General features: G+C 37.3%; 1 protein-coding gene across 3 annotated transcripts in view; it reads right to left on the bottom strand.

Moving 5' to 3' along the window:
- SLC7A2 (solute carrier family 7 member 2) overlaps positions 1 to 23,780 on the bottom strand; it is a 49,595-nt gene that overhangs the window by 6,000 nt on the left and 19,815 nt on the right. Inside the window, exons 1-7 of one of the 3 annotated variants that reach the window (XM_030947381.1) lie at positions 16,633 to 16,648; positions 10,207 to 10,597; positions 8,815 to 8,970; positions 6,373 to 6,538; positions 5,903 to 6,039; positions 5,023 to 5,245; positions 2,391 to 2,530 (exon numbers count right to left, since the gene is read on the bottom strand). In XM_030947381.1, the coding sequence (XP_030803241.1) occupies positions 2,391 to 2,530; positions 5,023 to 5,245; positions 5,903 to 6,039; positions 6,373 to 6,538; positions 8,815 to 8,970; positions 10,207 to 10,582 (1,198 nt within the window). In that variant the 5' untranslated portion in view covers positions 10,583 to 10,597; positions 16,633 to 16,648. Of the gene's footprint in view, positions 1 to 1,851; positions 1,989 to 2,390; positions 2,531 to 5,022; positions 5,246 to 5,902; positions 6,040 to 6,372; positions 6,539 to 8,814; positions 8,971 to 10,206; positions 10,598 to 16,632; positions 16,649 to 23,780 lie in introns of those variants that run through there. The other 2 variants (XM_030947380.1, XM_030947382.1) reach the window with 2 other exon arrangements.

Raw genomic sequence — 23,780 nt, 5'->3', positions numbered from 1 at the left:
AAGCTGAGGAAGAACAGAACCTACTAAAACCTCATGTACAGTAGCTATATTTAATTTTTAATCCCAGCTTCAAAAGGCTATCCTGTAGCCTGGATGTTCTTTAACTTTAGAAACAAGGTGAAAAATGCCTGCAAGTTTCTTCTTAGTAATTCTTCTATACTAAGAGAAAAAAAGGCAGAGTATTTTTCCACCTCTCTTAGTTCTACTCTAAGAGACAACAGTAGATTCCTTTATGGTGAAACTGGACTGACACCAAAATATTTTGCCATGTGCAGAGGTGTGCCATGGTGATTACCACCTGTGAAAAGGTCAGTCATGTAATAACACGTGACAGCTGCCTCAGCTGTAGTCTTGACAACTTTAATTAGGCACCTTATCTCCTTAACATTTCTTACAGCTGTAAAATTATTCATGCTACAAATGCATAGAAAAGTCAGATAATATAAGCTGTCGCATGCATCCATAATTATTCTGTCAAAGCTATTTATGACCACAAATTACCAAATATGGATTTAAAAAAAATAGAAGAAGAAATGCTGCTCCAGCAGTAGATAAAACTGTTTTTCCCGTGAGCTGTTGATGCACCAAATTCCTAAGGATTATCTAGAAGCAGTCCAATGTGAGCTGCTGCAGAGCTACAGGCAGGGCTGTGTAACTATACCAATCACTTTACCAGCTGGGTAATACACTATTATTTCTTCTCATCATTCCTGTGATTTCACATAAAGATCTTGATTTCATCCCGCAAAAGTGCACTACCAAATTCTTATAGGAGAATAAGATAAATTCAAATTTAAAAAAAAACTTGAGATAATAAAAGTAATGCTATGCAATCTATTTGTACTCTGACCAAAGAAAATGGAACTGATAATAACGCTTCATGTGGGAACTATCTGGACAATGACTGTGCCTTTCTGCATTATTGTCAAGTACATAGTTTGAGCAGTTCCAGTCTTGTGGCATCTGAGGATGACCCTGACTATAAATAAAAATATTTTTGTCTCATTCCTGAACCTCTTATTTGAGATAAATTTTAGCCAAAGTTGTAAAAGTTCTAAGGCATGTATTTGATATTTGAATTACTTAAAAAACTTATTTATTTTCCTTTGAGCTAAATACTTCTAAAGCTTCCGTTTTTCCTGGGTGATTAGATATCCCACTGAAATGATGATGAAATTTGGGCACAGCAACCAAATGTACCTCTACAAGAAGTATGAACCTAAGTGAAAGAGTTGTATATTAAGAATTTACCTTAGGAGTTGGCAACAGCTCCCAAAATACTGTTTTGGTAAAATATATGTAGGCACATATGTGTATACATATATGTGCAGATACATAAGCCCCCAACACACACATGCCCCTCAACCACAACCTGGTAAGCCTATACAATCATTTTCTTTGGAAGACAATTTAAAAAATCCTTGTAGTTGACACAAAAGTTGATCCTGCCGCAAATGCATTTTTTTTCTTATATTTCATTTTAAAAAAAAAGGAATTATTTTCCCCCCATTACAGATGGGATAAATATATTAGGTCTACATCAGACAAGGAAGCCCTGTCAGTAGAGCATCAGCCTAAGGGACTCAGATTAAGTAACAAGCTTATTCACCACATGGGGTGAATATTTAATAAAAAAAATTAAAAATTGAATTCTGTGGCATTAAGGCCATCACCACCACCATAATTGGCTTGATCTGATGTTCTTACACCCGTTGATTACTCAGTAATTTTTTTCCCATTGTACATGCAAGGGAAGTTAACAAGCAGCCCTTTTCAAAAATATAAAGTACCATGCACGTGCACAGAGTGTTTAAATCTCAGTTTGAAGTAAAACGGGCTTTGAGAGCTTACCAGAGATGACCCCTGCTGTCAAGGTGGCAGAAACTGGTGCCTGCCTCTTATTCACTTTGGCAAGAAAACTAAAGAGTAAACCATCACGTGCCATGGCAAACAGAATTCGGGGCAAAGGGAACATAGAGCCGAGAAGACTAGAACAGAAAAATGTATAGTTCAAGTACAGGTTATTAAAAGCACAATGCTTTATTGGTAAACCCAACTACACAAAAAGAAAGCTTGGAGGAGTTAATGGGTTTAGGTATAGTTCTGCTTAGGCTCTGTGTTGCTGCTCTTAGGATTTTGTTTGGTCGACTGATGTTCTTGGTTTTGGGTTACTGTTTATTTTCACCCTAGGCTTTGAAAGCACGATAAATCAACAAGTAAAAATCTGAGGTAGAAGAAATTTTTACTGGTAGACTACTTTACCTAGCAACAAGCAGATTTGATCATTTCAGTCCAAAGCAAGTCAAAGCTGCACAAGAGTGGTTTATTTCCATATATTCAATGTGTTTAGCAGTGCACCTTTCTTTACAAGGATCAGCTCTTAGTCTCACCTGCTACTGCACCAGACGATAGAGTAGCAACTAGTGGGGTCTTCGTTTTGGAATTGATTTGAGCTAGACATTTGAAAAGCAACCCATCCTTCGCCATAGCATAGATTACACGTGGTATTGGGAAAATGGATCCAAGAAGACTGAGTAAAAAGCAAACACATGCAACATGGCAAACACAATTCATGCAGAGTTGTATTCATGGACAAAATAAAAAATGTTAATGAATGGCATGTATAGAAACAAAATGTATGGTTGTAAGACAAAACCAGAAAGCCCCATAGCCCAAGGTATTACAGATCAGATACAAATAAGATTTTTTAACTGCAAAGTTGATTTATTATTATTATTATTATTATATCAATTTAGGCAATAAAATTGCTTCATCAGACAGAATTCAGATTAGCAAGATAACTCTCTTCCCATCACCATAGTTCTTGGGCATTAATGGACCAGGAACATGTTCCAGATCACACTAACTATGCAATTAAGCTTTATTATTCCTGGAGAAAGTCTGTCATTCAGCAGCAGCAAATAAATAAGCATAAGCAGCATCCCTTACACTCTATATTTCCATGTAAGCCTGGTGATTAACAGTAATTCAAAGTAAGCACCATAAAAGTGTACTTGGACAGATTAATTCTTTCAATTAAAGCACCTCTAGGCAAGCTGCATTGACTTTTTTTGGAAGAAGTAAAGCTAATTAATTTAGATGTTATTAGAACACATAAAGCTTTTAAACTATTGATAACTTAAAGCTCTTAAACCTACGTCTTAAATTAGGTGGTTTCTTTCCCTCAAAGAGAAATACTTTTAAGTAAGAAAAAAAAAAGGTGAAATCATAGCCAGTATAACCTCTGCAGTAAGCACACAAGTTTTTAACCAGGTGAAGGGTTTCCTTTCTTACTTTAGAGAAGCAACTATATCACATAAAGAAGGCACAGCTCTTACGTGCCACAGGTGCTAGGTACATCCAGTAACGCTTGTGGGACACTAAGTATTAAGGGTGGACAGGAGAGAAGTTTTATTGCGAATTAACTGACTTTGATGTATAAGTGTACCTTCCGCAAAGAAGGTACATTCCAAAAAATTCCAGAAGATTTTTGTTGTTTTTGCTTTGTAAGGTTCATTTATCCTACCCTTCTTTATGTGCTGCATACATAATAGCAGTATTAACAAACAATTTACCTGGCAAAACAAGTTCATGACACAGCACAGTAACAGGAAACCAAAAGCAATTAATCCCAATGTTTTTTCTTCATTGTACCTCTAAACTGAGGAGCATGAAATACAGTTTCCTTTGTTTTGTTCTAAACTAACATCAGTCAACAGACTGAAAGATTAATCTCTCCACAGGAGTACATATAATTCGTATATACATTCTTCAGAATACATTGGAAAAAAGAGACTGACAGTTCAAATTTCTAAAAATTTCTTACCATTTCAGTTCACTTTGTTTTCCAGTATTAATTTCTTTAATCTAGTTTCTTACATATAACTTCTACTATTTAACAATGTAAAGAAAAAAAAAATAAATGAAACCCTCCAACCTGAGGGGACCATGACAAATATATATAAGAAAATATAAAGGAAATACCAAAAATAATCACAGGATGAACTATGTAACTGTGACATTCTTCAGTCAGTCCTACATTTCTTTTAGTGTCCTTCTGAAACTACTTCATGTTTCTATCCTCTCCTGCATCTAAATGTTCCTTTCCCTTAAACCATTGCCCACAGTCAACAAAGCCATATTCAGGCTAATGCCTGCAGGGTTATGTAGGAGTGCTGTTAGTGTTGGTGCTTCCACAGGCAACTTGTATTCCTTTGTGGAAAGGCAGGCAGTGCTCCTACCACTGAAGCTCATGGAAATGACTCCTTGCCTGCATAAGCTCATGTAAAAGACTAGCATCAGCATTCTTCTATCCCTAAATTCAAGTATCAAGCAATTTTCTATTTTATTAAAGTGTTTGTATCACATTACAATTGGGGTGTAATATATTTGAACACATAATAATATATATTGTGCCCTCCCTGATCTTTTTAATCAAAATAATATGTTAAGGTACATTCACAATTTCACAAAGGGGAATAAATTATAGTATTTTCACAGCTGTAGCCTACATATCAAATACCCACACAGAAACCACAGGAAGGCATGATGATGTCAGAAGACAGACTGGCTGCTGGAGGAAAACAGAGACAGGCAATGAAGATGAGGAGTGGAGCTAGTTAATCATGTCTTCAATTTTGCCTGCAAATACACTGAGCCCATAAAGCTGCTGAGTCACTGGGAATGGACAGCAAAAAAAATGGGGGAGGTTTAGTTTGTCAGTTAACTTGCAGAGATAACTTGCAGGTCATTGTTTGAAAATACTTATACATTAAAAAAATAGGTGTAATAAGCTTCAACCAAAAAGGTAGAGTTCAATAACAGTACAGTTTAGAAAAAAAGGAGCATAAATTAACACGGCTACTGTCAACTAGACCTGCTTAATTTTAATACTTGCTTATAATACTTATTATTAATTCTTTGCATGGACTCAGCCTTCAAAATGAACACACGAACATACATACAAATGTAATATATTATTCATCAGCTTTTCCCAATAGAATAGTATTTCAATGTCCTTACCTTGTAGACAAAGCACAGAGGGATCCCACTGCTACAACGTATTTAGCAGGACCCCATCCAACATATTCAAATGCTATTGGCAGAGGACTTTTCTCATCTAGCAGATAATACGGCATCATAAGTGTCAGTGCAGCTGAAACCAAGCAATAGGCCATGAAGCAGACAAGTAGGGACACCACAATTCCTATGGGTATGGCTTTCTGAGGATTCTTGACCTCTTCTCCTGAAAAAGGGAAAAAAATGCCCCACCAAAAATTTGTACTATATTTCTCCTTCAGCTTTAAGAGACAACATCAAAGACAAATCACTTGTTAATCTAAGTAATGGGAATCACATCTGCAATAGAAGTTTTAAAAACCTGAGTAAAATAAACTGAGACATACAGAACAGAACTCAGTATTTTGTTGTCAGAAATAGTGTTAAAATAGTGGTAAATTAAAGGCCATAAAAAACATTTTATATGCAGAGTATTCCAATCCCGTAATTTTTAGTTATTTACCTACACTTTCAATGTACTCAATATACTCATTCCCTATCAGCCATTGGGAAAGACACCTTATCTCAGAGAACTGTAAAAGTGAGCAGGTGATTAACATTATTTGAGCAGAAAAATTGTATACTAAGCACTTTTCAGACTTAGAAAGCAGCAATCATTTCTTTAGAACAGGAATGAAATTAACAGACCTCCTCCTTCTTCCCAGAAAGATAGCCACATTCAGGAATGAACTTAGACTCAGTCTACATTCACTGAAAGAGCTTTGGAAGAAAGCAAAGTAAGAAGAGTAGACAGATTATTATATTTTTTCTGGTTCTTTGGAGTTTTTTGTTGCAAAAATATCCCCATGTTAAACATATATACACACACGTATAAATACTATACCAGTTGTTGCAATGCAGTCAAATCCAACAAAAGCATAAAAACAGGTTGCAGCACCAGCCAATGTTCCTGTGAAACCATATGGCATAAAGCCACCACTCCCATACACACTTGTCACATTTTCATAGGATGAGCGGTTCCTATAAAGAACAAAAATACAGCAGGAAGATAACTTTTCCCCCCACATTATAGGTAGGTTAAATACATGCACCCTCCTACCCTAGAACTCTGAAAAAAACGTTTAAATGTTCTCATCATGACAGAGGTCTGCTATTTACATTTTTATGTCCAAGCTTGTAAAAAAGAGAAGAATAATAGCAAAAGGAAGAATGTCTGAATCAAGTAACTATCACCTTACTTGCTTTGAAGTTTGTGACAAAACATTCAAACACTGACAGTGTTTATTATAATAAAGCATGTGTAAGAGGAAACTGCTTGGAATATGAGAAAGTAAATAGATTTTTAAAAATTACTCTGTTACTGCAGTAAAGTTTCTGAGATATTCTTCACTTTTCTTCCAGTTGTCAGCTTCACCTTTCACAAACCCAGAAATAATAACGAAGACTAGGACCAAGATGTTAATAGCAGTGAAAATTCTATTCACCCATGCAGACTCTTTTACTCCAAAAGATAAAAGACCTGTAAAATAAAAACATTTTATAGATGTGAATGGCTCATTATACTAATAAAATGGCATTTAAAGAAGGGATACATGTAAAAGAAGGTATGTGTGTGTGCATGTGTGTGTGTATATATATATATATGCAAGTACTGTGAATAATACTTAAAAAAATCACCCACCAGATTTTTAAAAAAGCATTATCACAAACTTCCTAGACTCTTTAACAGCATGACAATAGGCAAATATATTGGAAACCACAAAAGAGAAAGCTTCTTCTTTAAGTATTTAAAAGGGTTTTTAGCAATGGCTACTTTTTACTTCTCAGCGATGCCAATCCATATCGCTGTTTTATGCCATGGAGTAAAAGTAGCTACAAGAATTCTATGCTTTGTAAAAACAGATTGGTAGAATATATTCCTTTCAGAAGAATTATCTGTTAGATTAAGAAAAGAAGCAGAATTATTAAATTAACAATATGACTGACTCTACATTTTTCAGGGCACACCCATCAGAGTGTGCTTCCTAGTTCATTAATAACAGCTTTAAAAGAAATGCACACCTCATGTTTGTAACACTGATGCATTGAGATTCTAGAAAATAGTCAGATACAAAATACACATGGCTTTAGATTACAGAGTAGAACATTTAAACAATCTGAAAGTTATTCCATCAGGATTCTACTTTATCAGTAGATTTGTAACAATTTTAAGTGTTAGAGTGTTAGCAGTTTAATGAAGCAGGCAGTGAGCAGATCAGGAAAAATTAAATACAGTTGGAAAGTTTCCACAGGTCTTTTGCTCTCTAAGCACTTCCACTAACATCACATACATACTTTCCCTCATTATTTAGAGATTAAGTCTGAAAACTTTAAGCCTCTCAAAATAATGTCTAAAAGGTTTCTGACTCTGCTAATGAGATATTTGCTATCTTATCAGAACACAGAAATTATCTTCTGAGCTGCTCGGGTTTTCTTCACCAATGACATTTTATTGAAATAGATGTATGCTTTCTTCAGCTCAATTTTTCCCAAAAAGGCAGTGTCTCAATTAGCCTAATGCAGTGTGAATCATAGTCTGTGCATTTTTAAAGTCCTTTCATTATCAAAAAAAACCAAACCAAAACAGAACAAAAAACACCAAACCCCACACAAAAATAAACCCAAACTAACCCCAAAATTAAACAAAGAAAACTCAAATTGCCTCTCCAGGTGTCCATGATCAGAAGCCAAACCCTCAGTGACTGAACTAAGTATAGGAAGTTATTCTTTTATGTACAGAGACCTAATAAATCTTCACATGCACTGATCACTCATTCCAGCAGTAGGTAGAACAGAAATGTTTTCCTCTGTCAAAAAATCCCCACTCAGAACAAGAGAACATGTTATATACATATAACTTAGTTTCACTTTCCAGAGAAGAAAAGCTTCTGCTTTGGTTTAATCCAAAGAGAGACTGAGCATGACAAGTACATGAGATATGGGTAAGACCTCTACTGAATATTGAAATGCTTCTAGTATTGCCTGAAAACAAACTGCACACTTTAGAATACACTTCCCGCTTCCTTCACTCCCAGTGCCAGTAGGAACATTTCAATACGGTAAATAATTGTTAAAAACAAACATGGAAGTAAGTTGCAGTATTTTTGAGCTTTCTGATTCCTCAAATAGGAGGTGGCTATGTCAGTGTTTGTGATTTAAAAGCAAGGTACATGAGTAAAGACAAAAATAGGACTTGGAAGAGTAAACAGGAAAGGTTTACTCAGGTTTCAAACTGGTCTGTTGGTCCATGTAAGTACCTCGGGGTGCCCTTTAGGTCAGCAAACTCTAGGATAAACAACTGAAGACTTAAAAAGGGGAACTTTATTTTATACCAAATAAGTGAACAATTTAGGTGGAAAAACCCCCTTACAAATGCCCACTACATGCCCAATATATAATTTAAGGAGACCACATCACCAAACTACAGAGCTTAACCTCCAGGCCACCCCAGAGGCATTTACTGGTGACAGAGCCATGAAAACACTGAGAACTGTGTAATTTTCCTGTTACCATAAATCTGTATAATGGTTTTAATTGAAAAAATTACTGACAAGTGATTAGTTCATACCTCAGTTTCAAGGGAAGACGGTGCATGTGAAAATGTGGTTATATACATGTAATTCACAGAGCCATTGTGCCAGTACAAAATGTGGCTCTGAACTTCCTTAAGGTATTTCTGATGCAAAACGCCACAATTCAGCACTTTTAACTGTAAAATATCACAACCATCATAAATTAAGCCATATATTTTCTTACCTGATAGAAGTAATATAAGGAGTACAGCAAAGAAGTCAGGATACTCTGCTAGCCCAGAGTAATTCATTTTGAAGTAGGCACTGAAGAAATGACCAATCCGTTTTCCAAGAAGTTCATCAAAGGTGCCACTCCAGGCTCTTGCGACACTTGATGTACCTTCATGAAACACACGCATGTTTAGGGTTTTACATCCATACAGTGGGATACAGCTACTTCTACTGCAAAGGAAACAAAACTAAGCCTGTTGCTACTTGTATTTTAAAAAGCAGAGCCTGTCACTTTTTTTTTGATGAAGAATTTTAATGTTTAAAAATTTTGCTTGTTAAATGGTAACAAGTTTTTCTAGCACTAAAATATACAAATTTTTTTGCCTCATTTATTCCCAATATATTGCAGAATTTATTTCTTTGTCATTTATGCCTGATCTTGGATGAAGCTTATTCCAAGCTATTTCAGATTTCCATGACATATGTTAAACAATAAAAAGTAACATAAGAAAGCGCTTTAAGAAAGAACATAACGGAAAGTTTGCCCACCTGTAAGTAAAGCAAAAAAAATTACTAGCAAGACATATGGTATTAGAGTCTGTATTTAAAATTAATACACTCCTGTGGCAAAGAGTGCATGGCCAAATACAATTTGGCCAATCTTATTCGTATAACTCTCCTCTCAGGAAATACATTTTAATACAATGCTGGAGAACATCAGTTTTGTAATGATTTGAGTAACCATCCTGTAGGTACACATCTAAAGCTAAGCATGTTCATACACAAAATTAATGGAAGTTTGGAACACATTCCTCCAGGAGAAATAATTTTTAAATCCAAAAATGTTATCTCTGCTGAAGCACTGAAATAGCTGTTTGACTATCTGCCACATAAGTACTGATTTTACTCAACTCTGGTCAACTTTGTGTTTTATAGGATTACCTGATAGGACAGCACTTAATTAGCACAATGATATAGTAGCAAGTTAGTACTTAAACACCATGACTTTCCAGTAAGATACTATAGTGGAGTCCCTGTAAATGTCCTTGCTGTATATATTTTTTTTAAAGTGCTTATTGATTTTATTGACATTATTTTTGCTGACTAAAGATGGTAAATAAATCTTATTTATTCTTGTGCATCATCACAGAATTGTCTGACACAATCTTCATACAAGGTATGTGGTTCATATGTCACACTGTTAAAAAAATATCTTGCAAAAAACCTGTTTGCAATGGCGATGCACAGAAGGAAATAACCTAATCAAATTATTTTGGTTATTTCACCTCAGCAGGACTAAAAAGAAAGAGTAGCTAAGCGTAGAGACAGAAAAAGAGCCCTAAGTCTGTATCTTTTATCTGCTGTCTCAGAAACCCCTGGGAGCGGTGTTTGTTCTTTAGCTTACCTATGATATAGGATAAAACGAGGTTCCAGCCAGTGATAAAGGCCCACAGTTCACCTACTGTAACGTAAGTGTACAAATACGCAGAACCAGTCTTGGGGACACGAGCGCCAAATTCAGCATAGCAGAGACCTGCCATCACAGACGCAATGGCAGCAATGAGGAAAGAAACAATGATGCTAGGTCCAGAATCAGATTTGGCCACTTCTCCAGCAAGGACATAGACACCAGCACCAAGGGTACTCCCTACTCCCAGGGCTACCAGGTCCAGGGTTGATAAGCATCGGCACAGCTTGGTGTCCTCGAGGCTTTCACCGCCAATGTTCTTCTTCCGCACCAGACACCGAATAAAGGACAGAGCTGTTCCACAGGGCAACATGGTGGATGTGGAGCTCTGAAATAAAGGAAATTATTCCAGAATGCAAAAGGTAGTGCAGACTCTGGTGAAAAACAATGGGAAAAAGTATTTGCATGAAGAACTTTAATCACATCTACTAACTAATATATTAACACTGTTTTGTGACATTATATAAGATGGCAGGTGCTTTTTACCCAGGAAACAAATTAGGGATACACTATTCCTAATTTTATATGTAGCATTTATGTCCCGAGGGAAAGAGATCCATTATCCTTCGGTTTATTACACTGCTGTAAAAAAGAAGAAATTGTTTGTAATTATCTGCTAATGGCCACTTCTTAACCACTTCTAAAACAGACACAGACTATTATCTCATATATCATAGAGCCTTTTAAGATAAGGATCAACACCAGCATAAAGAAGGGGTTTTGGGATCTAAAACTAAGACTATAAACAGCAAAGTTTAAAATACATTATTCTGAGAGCACCAATTCAATATCTTTTTGTCTTCAAATGCATGGCTTTTGCCTTTAGAATTTGCTTCAGTAAGAACTGCTTGAAAGCAGATTAAAATATTGTTTCTACTCTCTCACATACCAGTGAAATTTCTCAGATCTAATTATCCTTACAAGACATCTTTCACACCTCTGCCTAACAATCATCTAACAAAACCTGATGGGCTATAACCCTTCATCCCATGCCAGCTGCAGGTCTTCAATATTCTCAGTGCCTGTCACAGTGGGGGATGTGATCAGCTCTAGCACACAAGCTCAGATTCTGTGACCAACCCGGTCCTGGAGGCCAGCAGGTGGGCAGTGCCTCTCTGGCTTGTGATATGGGTGCCTGCTAGGAGCAGCTGTGATCCAGCTTCCCAACTAAAACAAATGGTCACTGAGGGTCCAAAGCATTTGCTTGGAAGGGATGACATGGGCATCCCATAGAAAATATTATTTTAAAGAGGCAATATTAATGTACAAGTTCTGTCTTCATGTATTTGTTTGAATTGTATCGTTGATGGCTAAGAGTTTGGTATGACCATCTGTCATCTTCCCAAACTGATGTTTGTCTTTGCAACTCATACAATAAATATCTATACTCTGCTCATGATTTGTTAAGTGGAACCCTCCTGGGAACTGAAAATCTATTTAATTTAGACAAAGATATTCTGCTGGTTTATTTCTTCCTGGTCTGTATCAGTTTGCTAGAAGAGTAAAGGACATTTCTACTCACACTAGCTCAATCCACTAACAGTGAGGACTTTGTATGAAGATGGATAGCTCAATTAACAATGCTTGATCCTAAAACAGAGAGTCAGAAGCAGAGAGTACCAGGAACTCTGCCATCCCTATACAAGATTGCTTGGGGGGAAAAAAATCGCCAGAGAAGAGAAAGAACATTTTTACCCTACACCTGTAATAGCTCCCCAAGTACACTCAAACATGCCACTTCTGCCTTCAAAGAACACCCTTAAGAAAAAAGGTCTCTATTCCCTCTTAAGTAAAGGGAATTTGACAAAGGGTAATGAATGGAATTGAATAGCTGTGGATAGTGATACTTAATCCCCTTAGAAAAGTGATAGGTGGCCCAGGACAGTGGAAGGAGACAGACAGGCAAGTTTCCAAAGCTCTGCTCCAATTAGGCAGTCCTTTCAGCACACCAGAGACTGCTGAAGCTGCCCATGGTATGCAGACTCGCCCACTATGAAAACCTCACCAGTTACAGAACTCTGATGATATTGAGGTCAGCAGAGATCCCCATCTTCTAAGGGAATTAGCATTGAACTGTTCAGGCAAAATTCCCTGCTGTGTCTCCTGAGCTCTTCAGGGAGAGCAGCCTTTCTTCGGACCTGAGGCTAAGGCACTCCACTCCCACATAGCCAGGTTTCTTTTTCCTGGGCTGTACTTGGACGAATATTCTGAGGCCACTTCCCCCCCCACCCCCCCCAGTGATGGTTCTGAAGCTGTATCTTAGGATGTTATATTAACATGCTTACTAGTCTGCAGCCCATGTGACAGGCAGCAACACTCTTGTGACTCTCCATGCCCTTCACCTTAGCAATTTCAATGTTGCAGAAACATAGCCTTTTTAAAGGAATTATTTCTCCCTCCCCCCAGATAATATTTCATTTCATAATTCATTAACATGAAAAAATACTCTGGCAGATCTTGTTCTTAGACTGCTAAGGAATTTCCAAGACTCTCATTATTCAAATGGCATTTCAAATTGTTTTGCTTCCCTGCCATTTGGGACAAGAAGTCCCAAAAATTGTACAGCCATTTACTGCAGTGGCCAGTAAGTCATATTATATTATAGTTATCTCTGCTATTATATTGTAATATCTCTGTAATATTGTATATTGTAATATCTGGATATTATGGTTTTCTCTGCTGAGAAGGAATCTCTATGGCAAAATAGGAGGAGTTTTTCTGCTTCTGATTTCTGCTTCTTGGGAGAGAAAGGAGGCTAGTTCTTGCTAGTCACAAGCCAGTAAAAGACACCTCTTCTGACAGAAACTCAGCCTTTCTTCTTTAGCCTTTAGAAACTGGATCACAACCAAAGACAAAGTTCAGTATACAAACTTTGTGTCGGTAGAGGGGAAAAAAAACCACCTCATGCATGGCAAACTTCTCTTTGTAAGTATATCCATCCTAACAGGGACTTGACAAACAAATGTCCTTTTACAATCACTGGAATCCAGCACATCTTCCACAGTTTCCTACACTTAGTACGCCTTAGTATTCATAGCAAAATATGCCTGAACCCTGCTTCACAACTTCTGCTGGTGCGTGCCAAGTTCAGCACTGCATCTCAGGCATGGCCCTCTTTCAGATTTGGCTGAGACATTCCAAGACTTCATACTTGATAAGACAGCAGGAAGAACTGATGAGCTTACAAAGATATTTGGCTTCATACAGGACCAAATGACATAGCCATGAGGTGACAAGTGTCTTCAGAAATAACTGACAAGTGTAATCGTTTTCTGAGGTGTCTCTTGTAAAGCAGATCCTTTAATGCATTACCCCTGCAAGAGAGCAGCCTGAGCAATGGCTCACTGCTGGTATGTGCTGACTCACAAGCAGTTTATCAGAACAAAGGCAGAGCCCATCTCATGCTAAAATACAAACCTACAGTAGCAAAGAAGGTAACAGCTGGGTGTGCCTTTTGGTGGCAGCATTGTCCTAGACAAGCTTATACTGACTGCCACCACACACTCTTCTTATATGGGGTCTTATTCCTGCAGACCTACAGATCTTCTTTCTGAGTTGGACAAATAGCAGGTTTTTTTTCTGCTGATCTTTATGGCAGAGAGGAAAATGAAGTAGGGTAAATTAGTGTATTAAAAATAATCTCTCCTACTTTTTTATTAGCCGGTTTCGGTATTTTCCTAACTGCTCCTTTATTCTTCCTCCTTTCCCTGCTGCAGCCTCACTGTGCCTCACCCTAGCACACGACTGTGGGCTCTGCTTCATCTTGGCCTCTACTGCTGTGAGCTCTGCCAGTGCTGGCCTGGGCCCCTGCTGAATGTGCTGCACATTCAGAGCACTGGCTCTGCTCTGAGCCTTCCTGGGAAGGCACATTTGACAGCTTGGGAAAGGGGGTTTTTGATAATTACACCGGGTAATCAATCAAGAAGGAAGTGAGTGCTTTTGAGGCATCTCTGGTGCACCTGTTCTACATTTCTTGGAGCAGAGTTGGATACCTGCTTGCCTTTGAACAGCAGTGTTAGGCATGTAGGCTGCAAGGACCACCAGTCAGGGTGGGCTGTGTTGTTCATGCAGTTCAAACAGAAAAAATATTGAATCCTCACCTTATACAGAGTTTTAAAATAGGCAATGAGTGATAGAAACCACAAAGGAAAAACCCCTTGAACTCACCAACAGTATGCAGTTATTTCTAATTAAGGTGTGGAGACAACCTGATTAGTGTCTCATGCAATCCAGACTGCGCTAGGCTCCTCTTTGAAGTCTGTTTTACAGAGAGCGCTGCGCCACAAGCACAGCAAGTTTCACTGCGTGTGCACACAAGTTCCACTGTGTGCAGCAGCAGGAGCTGGCACGCTCCTACTGCTGCACACAGGTGAGGTGGCAGCTCTTTGGCTCCCATCTGCTGGGTCACCAGCTCCTGAAGGATCTTTGGACCAAGTTTTAATTTAGCTACAGGTTACGCTACAAACACCAAATACACCTCCAACAGTTCTTCAAAAAAGGCAAGGCTCAGTTCAACTGCCTTAACCTTGAGGACCAATGATCAGCCCTTATGGAAACCTCCTCCTTCCTTGAAGGAATTCCTAGAGAGAACTGCTAAGCTATCCACACTACAGTTTAGTCTGACCCCTTCAACCACCTTCAGCAAAGATACAGCAAGGAGGAGAGTAGGACATAATTTAGACAGGAAAGGAACTTGACAGATTTATCTAACAGGGGGAGGATAAAACAAAACAAAACTTTTTTATGTCTAGTGGACTTTCATAGTATTTGACAGAGTACCTGAATAAGCAGGTATTTCTCCAAATCCTTTTGTTCTTTATTGTCTTGGTTAATTTTTTTCTCTACAGCATCTGCTGATAAAATAATCTCAATTTCAGCCTCTCCCGGCCAATTGTAAACCAGGTAATTTTAATGCCTGTCCGCTACATATCTGAATGCCACACCAAGAAGATGAGTTCAACCTTACAATTCATACCAGCTTTTTGTTCAGGTGGATGATCAGGAACATTTAATCATCATTTGTTGTTAGCCCTCTCCTGTCAGGAAATGTTTGGTGTCAAAAAATGTGTAACTAAAAACACAAGGGACAAAGTCTCTGTATCTGCAAAGATTATATTAATATTTAAACCTGCTTTGATTGCTCCAAAGTAATATAAAATTTACACTTCTACAAAGTATTTTTCATGTAAAAATAATCTAATCTAACCTCCTATCCCATACAAAAATCAAAAAATATGTGGATATTGGAGCAAAAAAAGGTAACTTACATCATGTGCCAATAATTTTATTTCCATTAAAATAAAATTTTAATTTGATTGTCTCATACATGGTTTAAGTTAGTACACATTAAACCCAAGCTACACATGGGAAAATCCAAAGTTTTGCTGCAGTTGCCATTCAACTTTTCCCACAAATTTTTCCATTAAAATTAAAAAAAAACCCATAAAAATCTCATGTGGAAAACAAATGTTATAAAGCAATATGAAACCTCTGAAAGTTTTAGTACTGTTGAGATTTATGTTTAATGACTTTTGCCAAAATAAAATAAAAATATTTTACTCAAAACTATTCTCTTGAGCTAGTATTATATAATATACTATTAATTTTAGATGCAGTAGTTAAACATGTTAAACAGCATACTAATTAAGGATGAAATACTCCAATAAGTTTGTAACATATAGAAAATGGGAAAATATAAGTATATACTGGTTAATACAGATTAATTTAGCATATTTTTTCAGCCTCATTTTTCCTAAAAAACCTGTAAAAGTTTATGCATTTTTTCCTATTAAGTACATGCGGCATTATTCAAAATTGCAGTACTACATTTATTAGGTCTTCTGCAATAATATATGAAAGTAAGGTCTTGTGAAATAATGCAAGTAAAAGAATACAGAGATGAAGCAAAACTAGGTATAGTCTATGATTTGCGTGTGTGTACACACATGCACAGGCAATATATTATTTTACTGCAAGTGTCCTAAAAATCCATGTGGCGGCAAAGACTTTCACAAAACTCCTAACGGCTTAAAAGATTTATAGTATTGTATTTCAATAATAAACCATAAAATTGGAAAGCAGCACCTATAACAGAAGTATAAGATCCATAAAAGGGAAAAGCAATCAAGTTTTATCATTCAAAAACCAGAACCACCTTCTAGGCAGACTGGGAAGGAAAATATAACTGCATCTTCTATATATTAACACAGAATCTTTACCAAAGACAGAATAATGCTGTAATGTAAACAAACTGCATACCACAGCTCTTGCTACGCAGACAGCACATATGTTAAAGGCAAGGTTCCCTAAGATAACCTAGGCTGCTTTCAGGTTACTTCTTTCAGCATAAACTTCACTACTAACCTGATTCAGAGCAATTTCTGCTGGGCAAATTTCTGCTCCTCTTACTCAGTCCCGAACTCCTGCTGTCATAAATAGAAGAGTAATGACTTGAAGTGATTTTATTAAAAGACTTGCTTTAAAAGCCAGCTGCAGACGGTGTGGGAGCCCTCAGCGCTGAGGGGTGGGGAGGCTTGGCTGCCCAGGTGATTGGAGGGCTGCTAGCAGGCTAGCTATTTGCCCAGCCAAGAGGCAGGGAGGGAAGGAGGGAATCTCACTGGCGTTCACATAAATCCTACCCACTCTTCATGTCTTCAGTGCACAAAACCCAACCAGAATACCACTCCCCGCATTTAAAATGCCTATGTCAGGGAAACTAGTCACACATCCTGAAGGAAATGCATGGGGAAATCCCACTATGATACCCTTCCAGTGCCCATGTGAAAAACAAACTGGTTTTGAAGCATATTGAAGGATGTTTTGTGATGTTTTGAGACCTGAGTAAATTTCAGAAGAATATATGTAATTTTGAAAGTATTGTTGTGGCTGGAAGGAACACAGAAGGCAGTATATTTACAGAGATGGGTTAGAGCCCATTCTGTTGAACTGGGGTAGATGTACCATAGATGATCTTCTCCTTTGTATGGCTTGAAATGAAAAATGCTGACAACTGGACTTAGAACAAGTCAAACACTTCAGTGACACAACCAATAAATAAATCTGAATATCTTAAAAATTAGCTTCCAGAATAAACCAAACCCCAATGTATAATGTACAGCTCTATTTTTATTACTTCCAATGGCAGACAACCCCAATCTAAACAAGTAATAGTATTTCCAGCCAGCATTGTTCACATCATATTGTTTCCTTCTAAACACTCATGTTTCACTTTATTTTTGTTCAGCTAACATAACATAAACATTGCAGAGAAAAGCGCTATGCTTCTCATCATTAAAAGGTCTTTCCTAGGAAAATAGGCAGAAAAACACATTGTGTAGCAGCCAGCTGCAACTTTCTCTCAGCTTTTACTCTTCCGTTAGTGTAAAGTCTGCCAATGCTCCAGAAGCAGAGCATTTTTTGCTTCATGAATAGCCCTACTTCCTGCAACCACACACAAGGGAAGAATACAAGCTTTCCTCAACTCTACAAGATCCAAGGAGAAATGCATCCAAGAAAGTTTGCTTCACAAGGATGGGCTGACATCACCCAAGCCAATTATCTTCTGACAGGCAAAAACATATTAAGAGAAAGGGTCTTTTTTGCTGAAGGTCTGCTGATGACCACACTAATGCTTCTCCTCATGTTGACCTCATCCTTGTTAAAGATGAACTTTATCTCTTTCAGTCAGAAGATAGAAACAAGAAGTTATGCCAAGGTTAGGTTTCTTGTGCAGAAATGCATGACAATAATTTTTAAGGAACATCACTCTGACCTGTGACAATATCTAGGCAATATCTTTTTTTTATCAAACTAGCACTCTCTAACAAGTCCATGAGTGACTCAAGAATTACTCAGATGGTTCTTGAATATCTCCAGTGAAGAAGACTGTGAATCTCTCTGATCAGTCTCCGACAGTGCTCTGGTCACCTGCACAGAAAAGAACTTCTTCCTTGTATTTAGCTAGAACTTCCTGTGCATAGTTTTTTGCCCTTTGCCTCTTATCTCTTATCTTTGCCTCTTATCTTTTTGCCCTTTGCTGCTTATCTTCTATCTGTGATAACAATTCATCCCTGGTAGCACCACTACACCTATGGATCATTACAATGACAGGACTGGGCTGCTTTGGTTTGTCTAACTTTCTAAAACTTAATCCTGAGAACAGTAGCACACAGAAGCCACACTGCTAAAGGCATTCAAACCTAGACCCCTCCTGGCTCCCAGTCAAGAGGCAGGGAGCACACTGGCTGGTGAAAAAAAGTGGCTTACATCTGTGCCACCTCGACCTAGAGCACTGGGGGTAGATCAGCACGTCCCCATTACGCAGTGTTTGGATCAAAGGTCCCATGGACAGACACTCAGGCATAGTTTTGGGTGTGTTTTCAGTAACACATGCTAAAAACTAACATGTTGCCACCCAGCAAAGGTCATTTTTGTAGATTCAGTTGAGAGGTGTATCTGTGTGGCTGAGGGTGTGTGACAAAGCAGCATGAGAGAGACGATCATAAAGGGCTGGGTCTAGTGGGGGATCAGTGAAGGACGCTCATCAGACGTGCTGCTCTTTGGGCAAGACTGAGCAGACAGTGCTGTCTGGAGGCAGCTTCCTGTGTAGCAAACCCAGCTTCTCTATCAGAGGAGATTGCTGTTTCTCTCCAGGAAAGAGCTGTGGTAGATCCACTTTTTGGCTCCCAGTTTCCTTCCAGTTACAAATCCAGCTGTGTTTGGACCAACAACATTAAGTTCTGACTTTTCTGCTCAGAAACTACATCACTTGGATTAATCTGAACAGCCTCATCCAAGACATCTCTGCTTTACATACCCCAAGGACTTTCGTGGCACATTCTTTGCATTAAAAAGTTGATCAGGAATTCTCTTCTTGCCAGGAAGCAGTTGGCCACATTAGAGGGAATTATCTGAAGGACAAAACTATTTTATATTATTTTCCCATGAAAGTCTCCTTTTAAGACTTTCCCTTAGAGTATATTTTTATACAGTTACACAGAAATTCACGCTCAGGGGATTTTAATTTTACCAAAAAAAACTCCCAAACAAATAATTTTGAGAGACTTGCACAAACTGAAACAGAGTTCTCAGATGCCCAAGTGACAAAGTGATTAAAAGCTGCTCTGTTGTTGATTCTGACTTGTCTCACAGGCACAGCCTCACAGCTAGGGGGTGTGGAGTTTTACATAACTAGAAGTGCTAATTGTGCACACGCATATCCATGTGCTTGCCCATGTAACTCGCCAAAGTTAAACATGAACAAAAGTGCTTGCAGGCCCAGGCCTTAGTGAACCATGGCAATCTCTCCACTTTGCAACCAACTGTAACAAACTCAACTTTTGTCATGCACAATGAAAAAGAAACACAACGTATTCTGTACACTTTGTGCAGCTCTGACAGGTTATGAGAAGATGTACTGGTATTCATAAGAGAATTCATCAAGTAGCCAGAAAGAATCTTTTCAAGATAAAGTAATTACATTTTAGTGGTTCTGACTTGTGGTTTTGAAAATAAAAATCCAGTGCAATCTGTGTGCTAATCTACACAAGATGATCATAAATATTCAAGAAAGAAAAAATCTTTAGAAAGCTCAACAGTAGTGTAGGCTGTCTCTATAACGTTATGACAGGATCATTTCTAAAGAGAATCAATTACAATTCAACACTTTTTAAAGGACTTTCTATTTATTAAAATAAAAAAATGTTTATTTTAGATTGCTTCTCATGGTTTAAGCAGATTACTGAAACTAGTTCCTACAAAAAAATCCTGAATTTCTGTAAAAGAAATTTATAAAAAATAAACACATACTACTAGACTAATCCAGGCAGGACGAATAAACCGGAAATCCTGCATAATTTCATATGTAGCAGAAAGAAGGGCTACATTAGCACAAATTCCAGTTATTTTTTAAATCCAGGAATGAGTTATTTAACCTAATATTAAGCATGTCCCAAACAGCTACTAGCTGCCATTTGCTGAATTCCAAATATTCCCAGGGGTCTAAGGGAAATTTTTGTAGTGTTGACTCACAGTGCTGTCCCTTAAGTCTAAAATCAGATTTTTTGAGAAGGAAAGTAACTATTTAAAGCCATACTTTCTATTAAAAAAATCCACACATCCTCTTTTGACCTTGCATGCGGAATAAATATAGATAGGAAATTTAGATTAAAAAGTCTGTAATATGTACAAAGAAAAACCAAGAAAATCAAATTTAGAACTAAGACTTGATCTGTAATTGAAAATAAACTATATGCTATGTCTTGCCAAAACTGAAATGATTCTGTTTGCATCTCCCTGGACACCTGGGAAAGGTGTGTCAGGTGCAGCTCCACATTGCAGCTTGGGCAGGAGCAGGAGAAGGCACCCCCAGCCAGCTGAAGCATGAGTACACTTCTCCCTCCGAAGCAGGAGGTTACAAACAGGCTTTCAGTAAGAGCAAGGACAAAGATCTAACAGAAAACAAACTATAAAGGCACGGTTGATTTTTTGCAGTGTAAGCTATTGGGTAACATCTTACTCGGCTTTATTTTTATAAGCCTGTTAGAAATTACAACATATTGGACTGAAGGAAATGTTAAAAAAAAAGTATTCCATTTCTGACAACAGTCCATGTTTGAGAGAACGTGTGATTGCACATCTAAAGGCCATTTAGGTAGGTAATTAGGCACATTTCATAGAAATCATCCCAGCCTATGTAAATTTAAATGACATTTAAAAGTAGTACTTAATGTCAAAAAAGACAGAACACTAAGCTTTTTTACCCAAATAATGAGGCTCTGGCTTATTAATTATTAAAAGTTGTATTATCAAGTACAGAGATAACAGTTTTTTAGTTGTTGTGAATGTGCTTCATTTGTGCTCTTCAAGATCACCCTGTTCTAGTTATCACTTTCATCACTACCTGAATTAACCAATCCTTCTATAATATAGGACTTCCTTTGACTTACTGTTTTTCACCCCAACCAATCAATCTCTTTCCTCAGTTTACTTGGATGTTCTATTGCTGGAATATTGGTGAGGGGTTTTTTTATTTGTTTGTTTGTTTTTTCAGGAGGTTTTTTTTTTTGCTGGTTTGTTTGGTGTTTTTTTCCTGGTTTTGTTTTTATTTTTCTTTAAGAATTTTTCAACTGGAAAAGCTAAAAATTATCTTTTTTCTGTACAAAAAAGGGAACTCTTTCCAGTTACTATCTTTAATGAACATTTTTTTCCTATAAAAAATAGTTTCATCCAGAAAATTTCTATTAACTCCATTCCTACTTAACAATCACTTTCCCTTCTGAAAAATGACATGAAGGTTGTTTTTTTCACTTACTCTTTTTAATCAGTAACAGAGCTTTACCTTTCACCCCATGGTTACCAAGTTTTCAGTAACAGCCTCTTGTGTAAAACACAAGCAAAAGCCTCTCAGAAAGTTAAATAAGATCAATTCCCTCTATTCTGTTCTGTTGAAAACCTGACAGAATCAAAAAATAAAACTCTGAAAAATGAATAGACATGTATTTACAAATATAGTCATGGAATATTTTTTTCAGTGATGTTAGGAAAGATACACAATGACAGCAAGATCAAATTTAAGTCCCAAACATTTCCCTGATGAAAATTTTACTAATTTGCATGAAAGCTGGTGATTCTCTAAAAGGGACTTAGACACTGGTTTTAAAGTAGAAATAGTGAGAATTCTTTCACTTGCATAAAATCCTGAGGTTGCTTCTAGAATGTCTATAAGGTCTGTATTTTTTAAATGGCTTTGCTTGTGCGTTCCTGGGCGCTTCCACAGGGGAGTTGAAAGCCCCCCAAAACAGCCTAATTTCATGGTGCAAGAGTGGAAATTAAGCAAAGAACTGATGATTCAGCTCATTTCTCTCTTCTCCCTTCCCAACCTTGGCTGGCTGGTTTGATGGCTTAGGCAGCACTAGCTCTAGGGGTTCCTAGTCTGCTGGGGCTGTCCACTCCAATCCCCCTCAGCCCATCTGACCAGTGCACCATACACTAATGGGCTCCAGTGGGTCTTTTTGTTTTAAAAGGCAGTACAATTAATATTCTGTGCTGAGTCACTGAAAACCCTTTAAAATAACTCAATTTCATATGTATTAAAAAGTGGCCTTTCCCCCTATTTTCTGTGGGGGCCAAGAAAGGAACAAGAGTGAGTGGAAAAGACAGAAAAGCTGAATATATATAATTTAAGACTAAAAGAAATCACAGAAATAGCCTCACTTACAAAAATATCATGGAGCAGAGGAAGGAAGGGAATTCCTATTACACATCTCGTTTCTATATGAGTTTTTAAGGCACATGGAAAAGATGCCATCTCAAACGGTTTACAAAAACCCAAGAAAAATCTAGGTCTAATCAAGGTGCCACAACTTTCTCATAATGTAACATCTAAAATGAAGCATGTTTATTATTATTATTATTATTATTATTATTATTATTATTATTATTATTATTATTATTATTATTATTATTATTATTATCGGCCAAGAGTTCAAAAACAAGAGTTTTTGAAACTTAAGTTTGCTTTCTTTTGCTTATAGAAATCCAAGAATTAGATGCACATTATTTGTATTCCATATTTCTTTTATTTATTCTTAAGCCAAAGGCAGTAAGAATTAATTTAAGAGGTTCTTGCATAAAAGTTTTGAAAAATCTCCTTTGAAACCAAATATTACCATGAAATAATGGCTAAGTATTTAAATTAGGATTCTTCACTGCATCTGTACTGGACTTTAAATATTAAATCAGAGTTTGCTTCCATTCTGTGTGAAAATGGAACTGTGATATGCTCAGCACCACTGCCACACATCGCACGCACACCAGACATAACATGTCTGCTAAGTGCACTGCTGTGATTTATTTTAGGTTTATACATCAGAACAATACAAAACAACATAAACAGAAAGAATTAGTTCACACTATATATATCAGCTGCATCTGCAATGCTTAATCCCAGAAGCATTAAACAGCATTCTGTGGTCTGAAGTTCCTGCTGTTAAAACCACCCCCGGATTCCTCGCAGGTACTTTCTGCACCCTGCAAAATCAAACACCACTTATTTCAAATATGAAATCTCCAGAACAATAAGTCCCTGCAAAGTCACTATAGCAACCTTGTTACAGAGCACTACCCTTTGACATTAAATGTGCCTGCTCTAGACAGACATTCTCAATATATACTGTACATATCAAGATCACATAAATCCAAACACCTAACATTATTTATAACTGAGATAACTAATGCCAGAGCATTCCCTTTTCGTTCTTGGCTTTAAATAGCACCACTACATTTAATGCCTCAGGAACAGAGTTGGAAGAACATTACAGCCTTCAACTGGGTAATATTTGGGAAAGACTTTCAAATTTGTCAGTATTTTTTAAGTAAGTCAATAGACAGCTTGACTGCATGTAACACCTCACAAGTAGAACATGACTAAGACTTCAAAACACAGCAAAAGCCAGTACTGACCTCGACAGCTGCCCACTGAGATCCTGCTGACAGATTTCCAGGGCCGTTAG

This window comes from Camarhynchus parvulus, chromosome 4, assembly GCF_901933205.1.
Source record: "Camarhynchus parvulus chromosome 4, STF_HiC, whole genome shotgun sequence".
Taxonomy (NCBI): Eukaryota; Metazoa; Chordata; class Aves; order Passeriformes; family Thraupidae; genus Camarhynchus; species Camarhynchus parvulus.
This window is presented reverse-complemented; position numbering and strand designations above follow the sequence as displayed.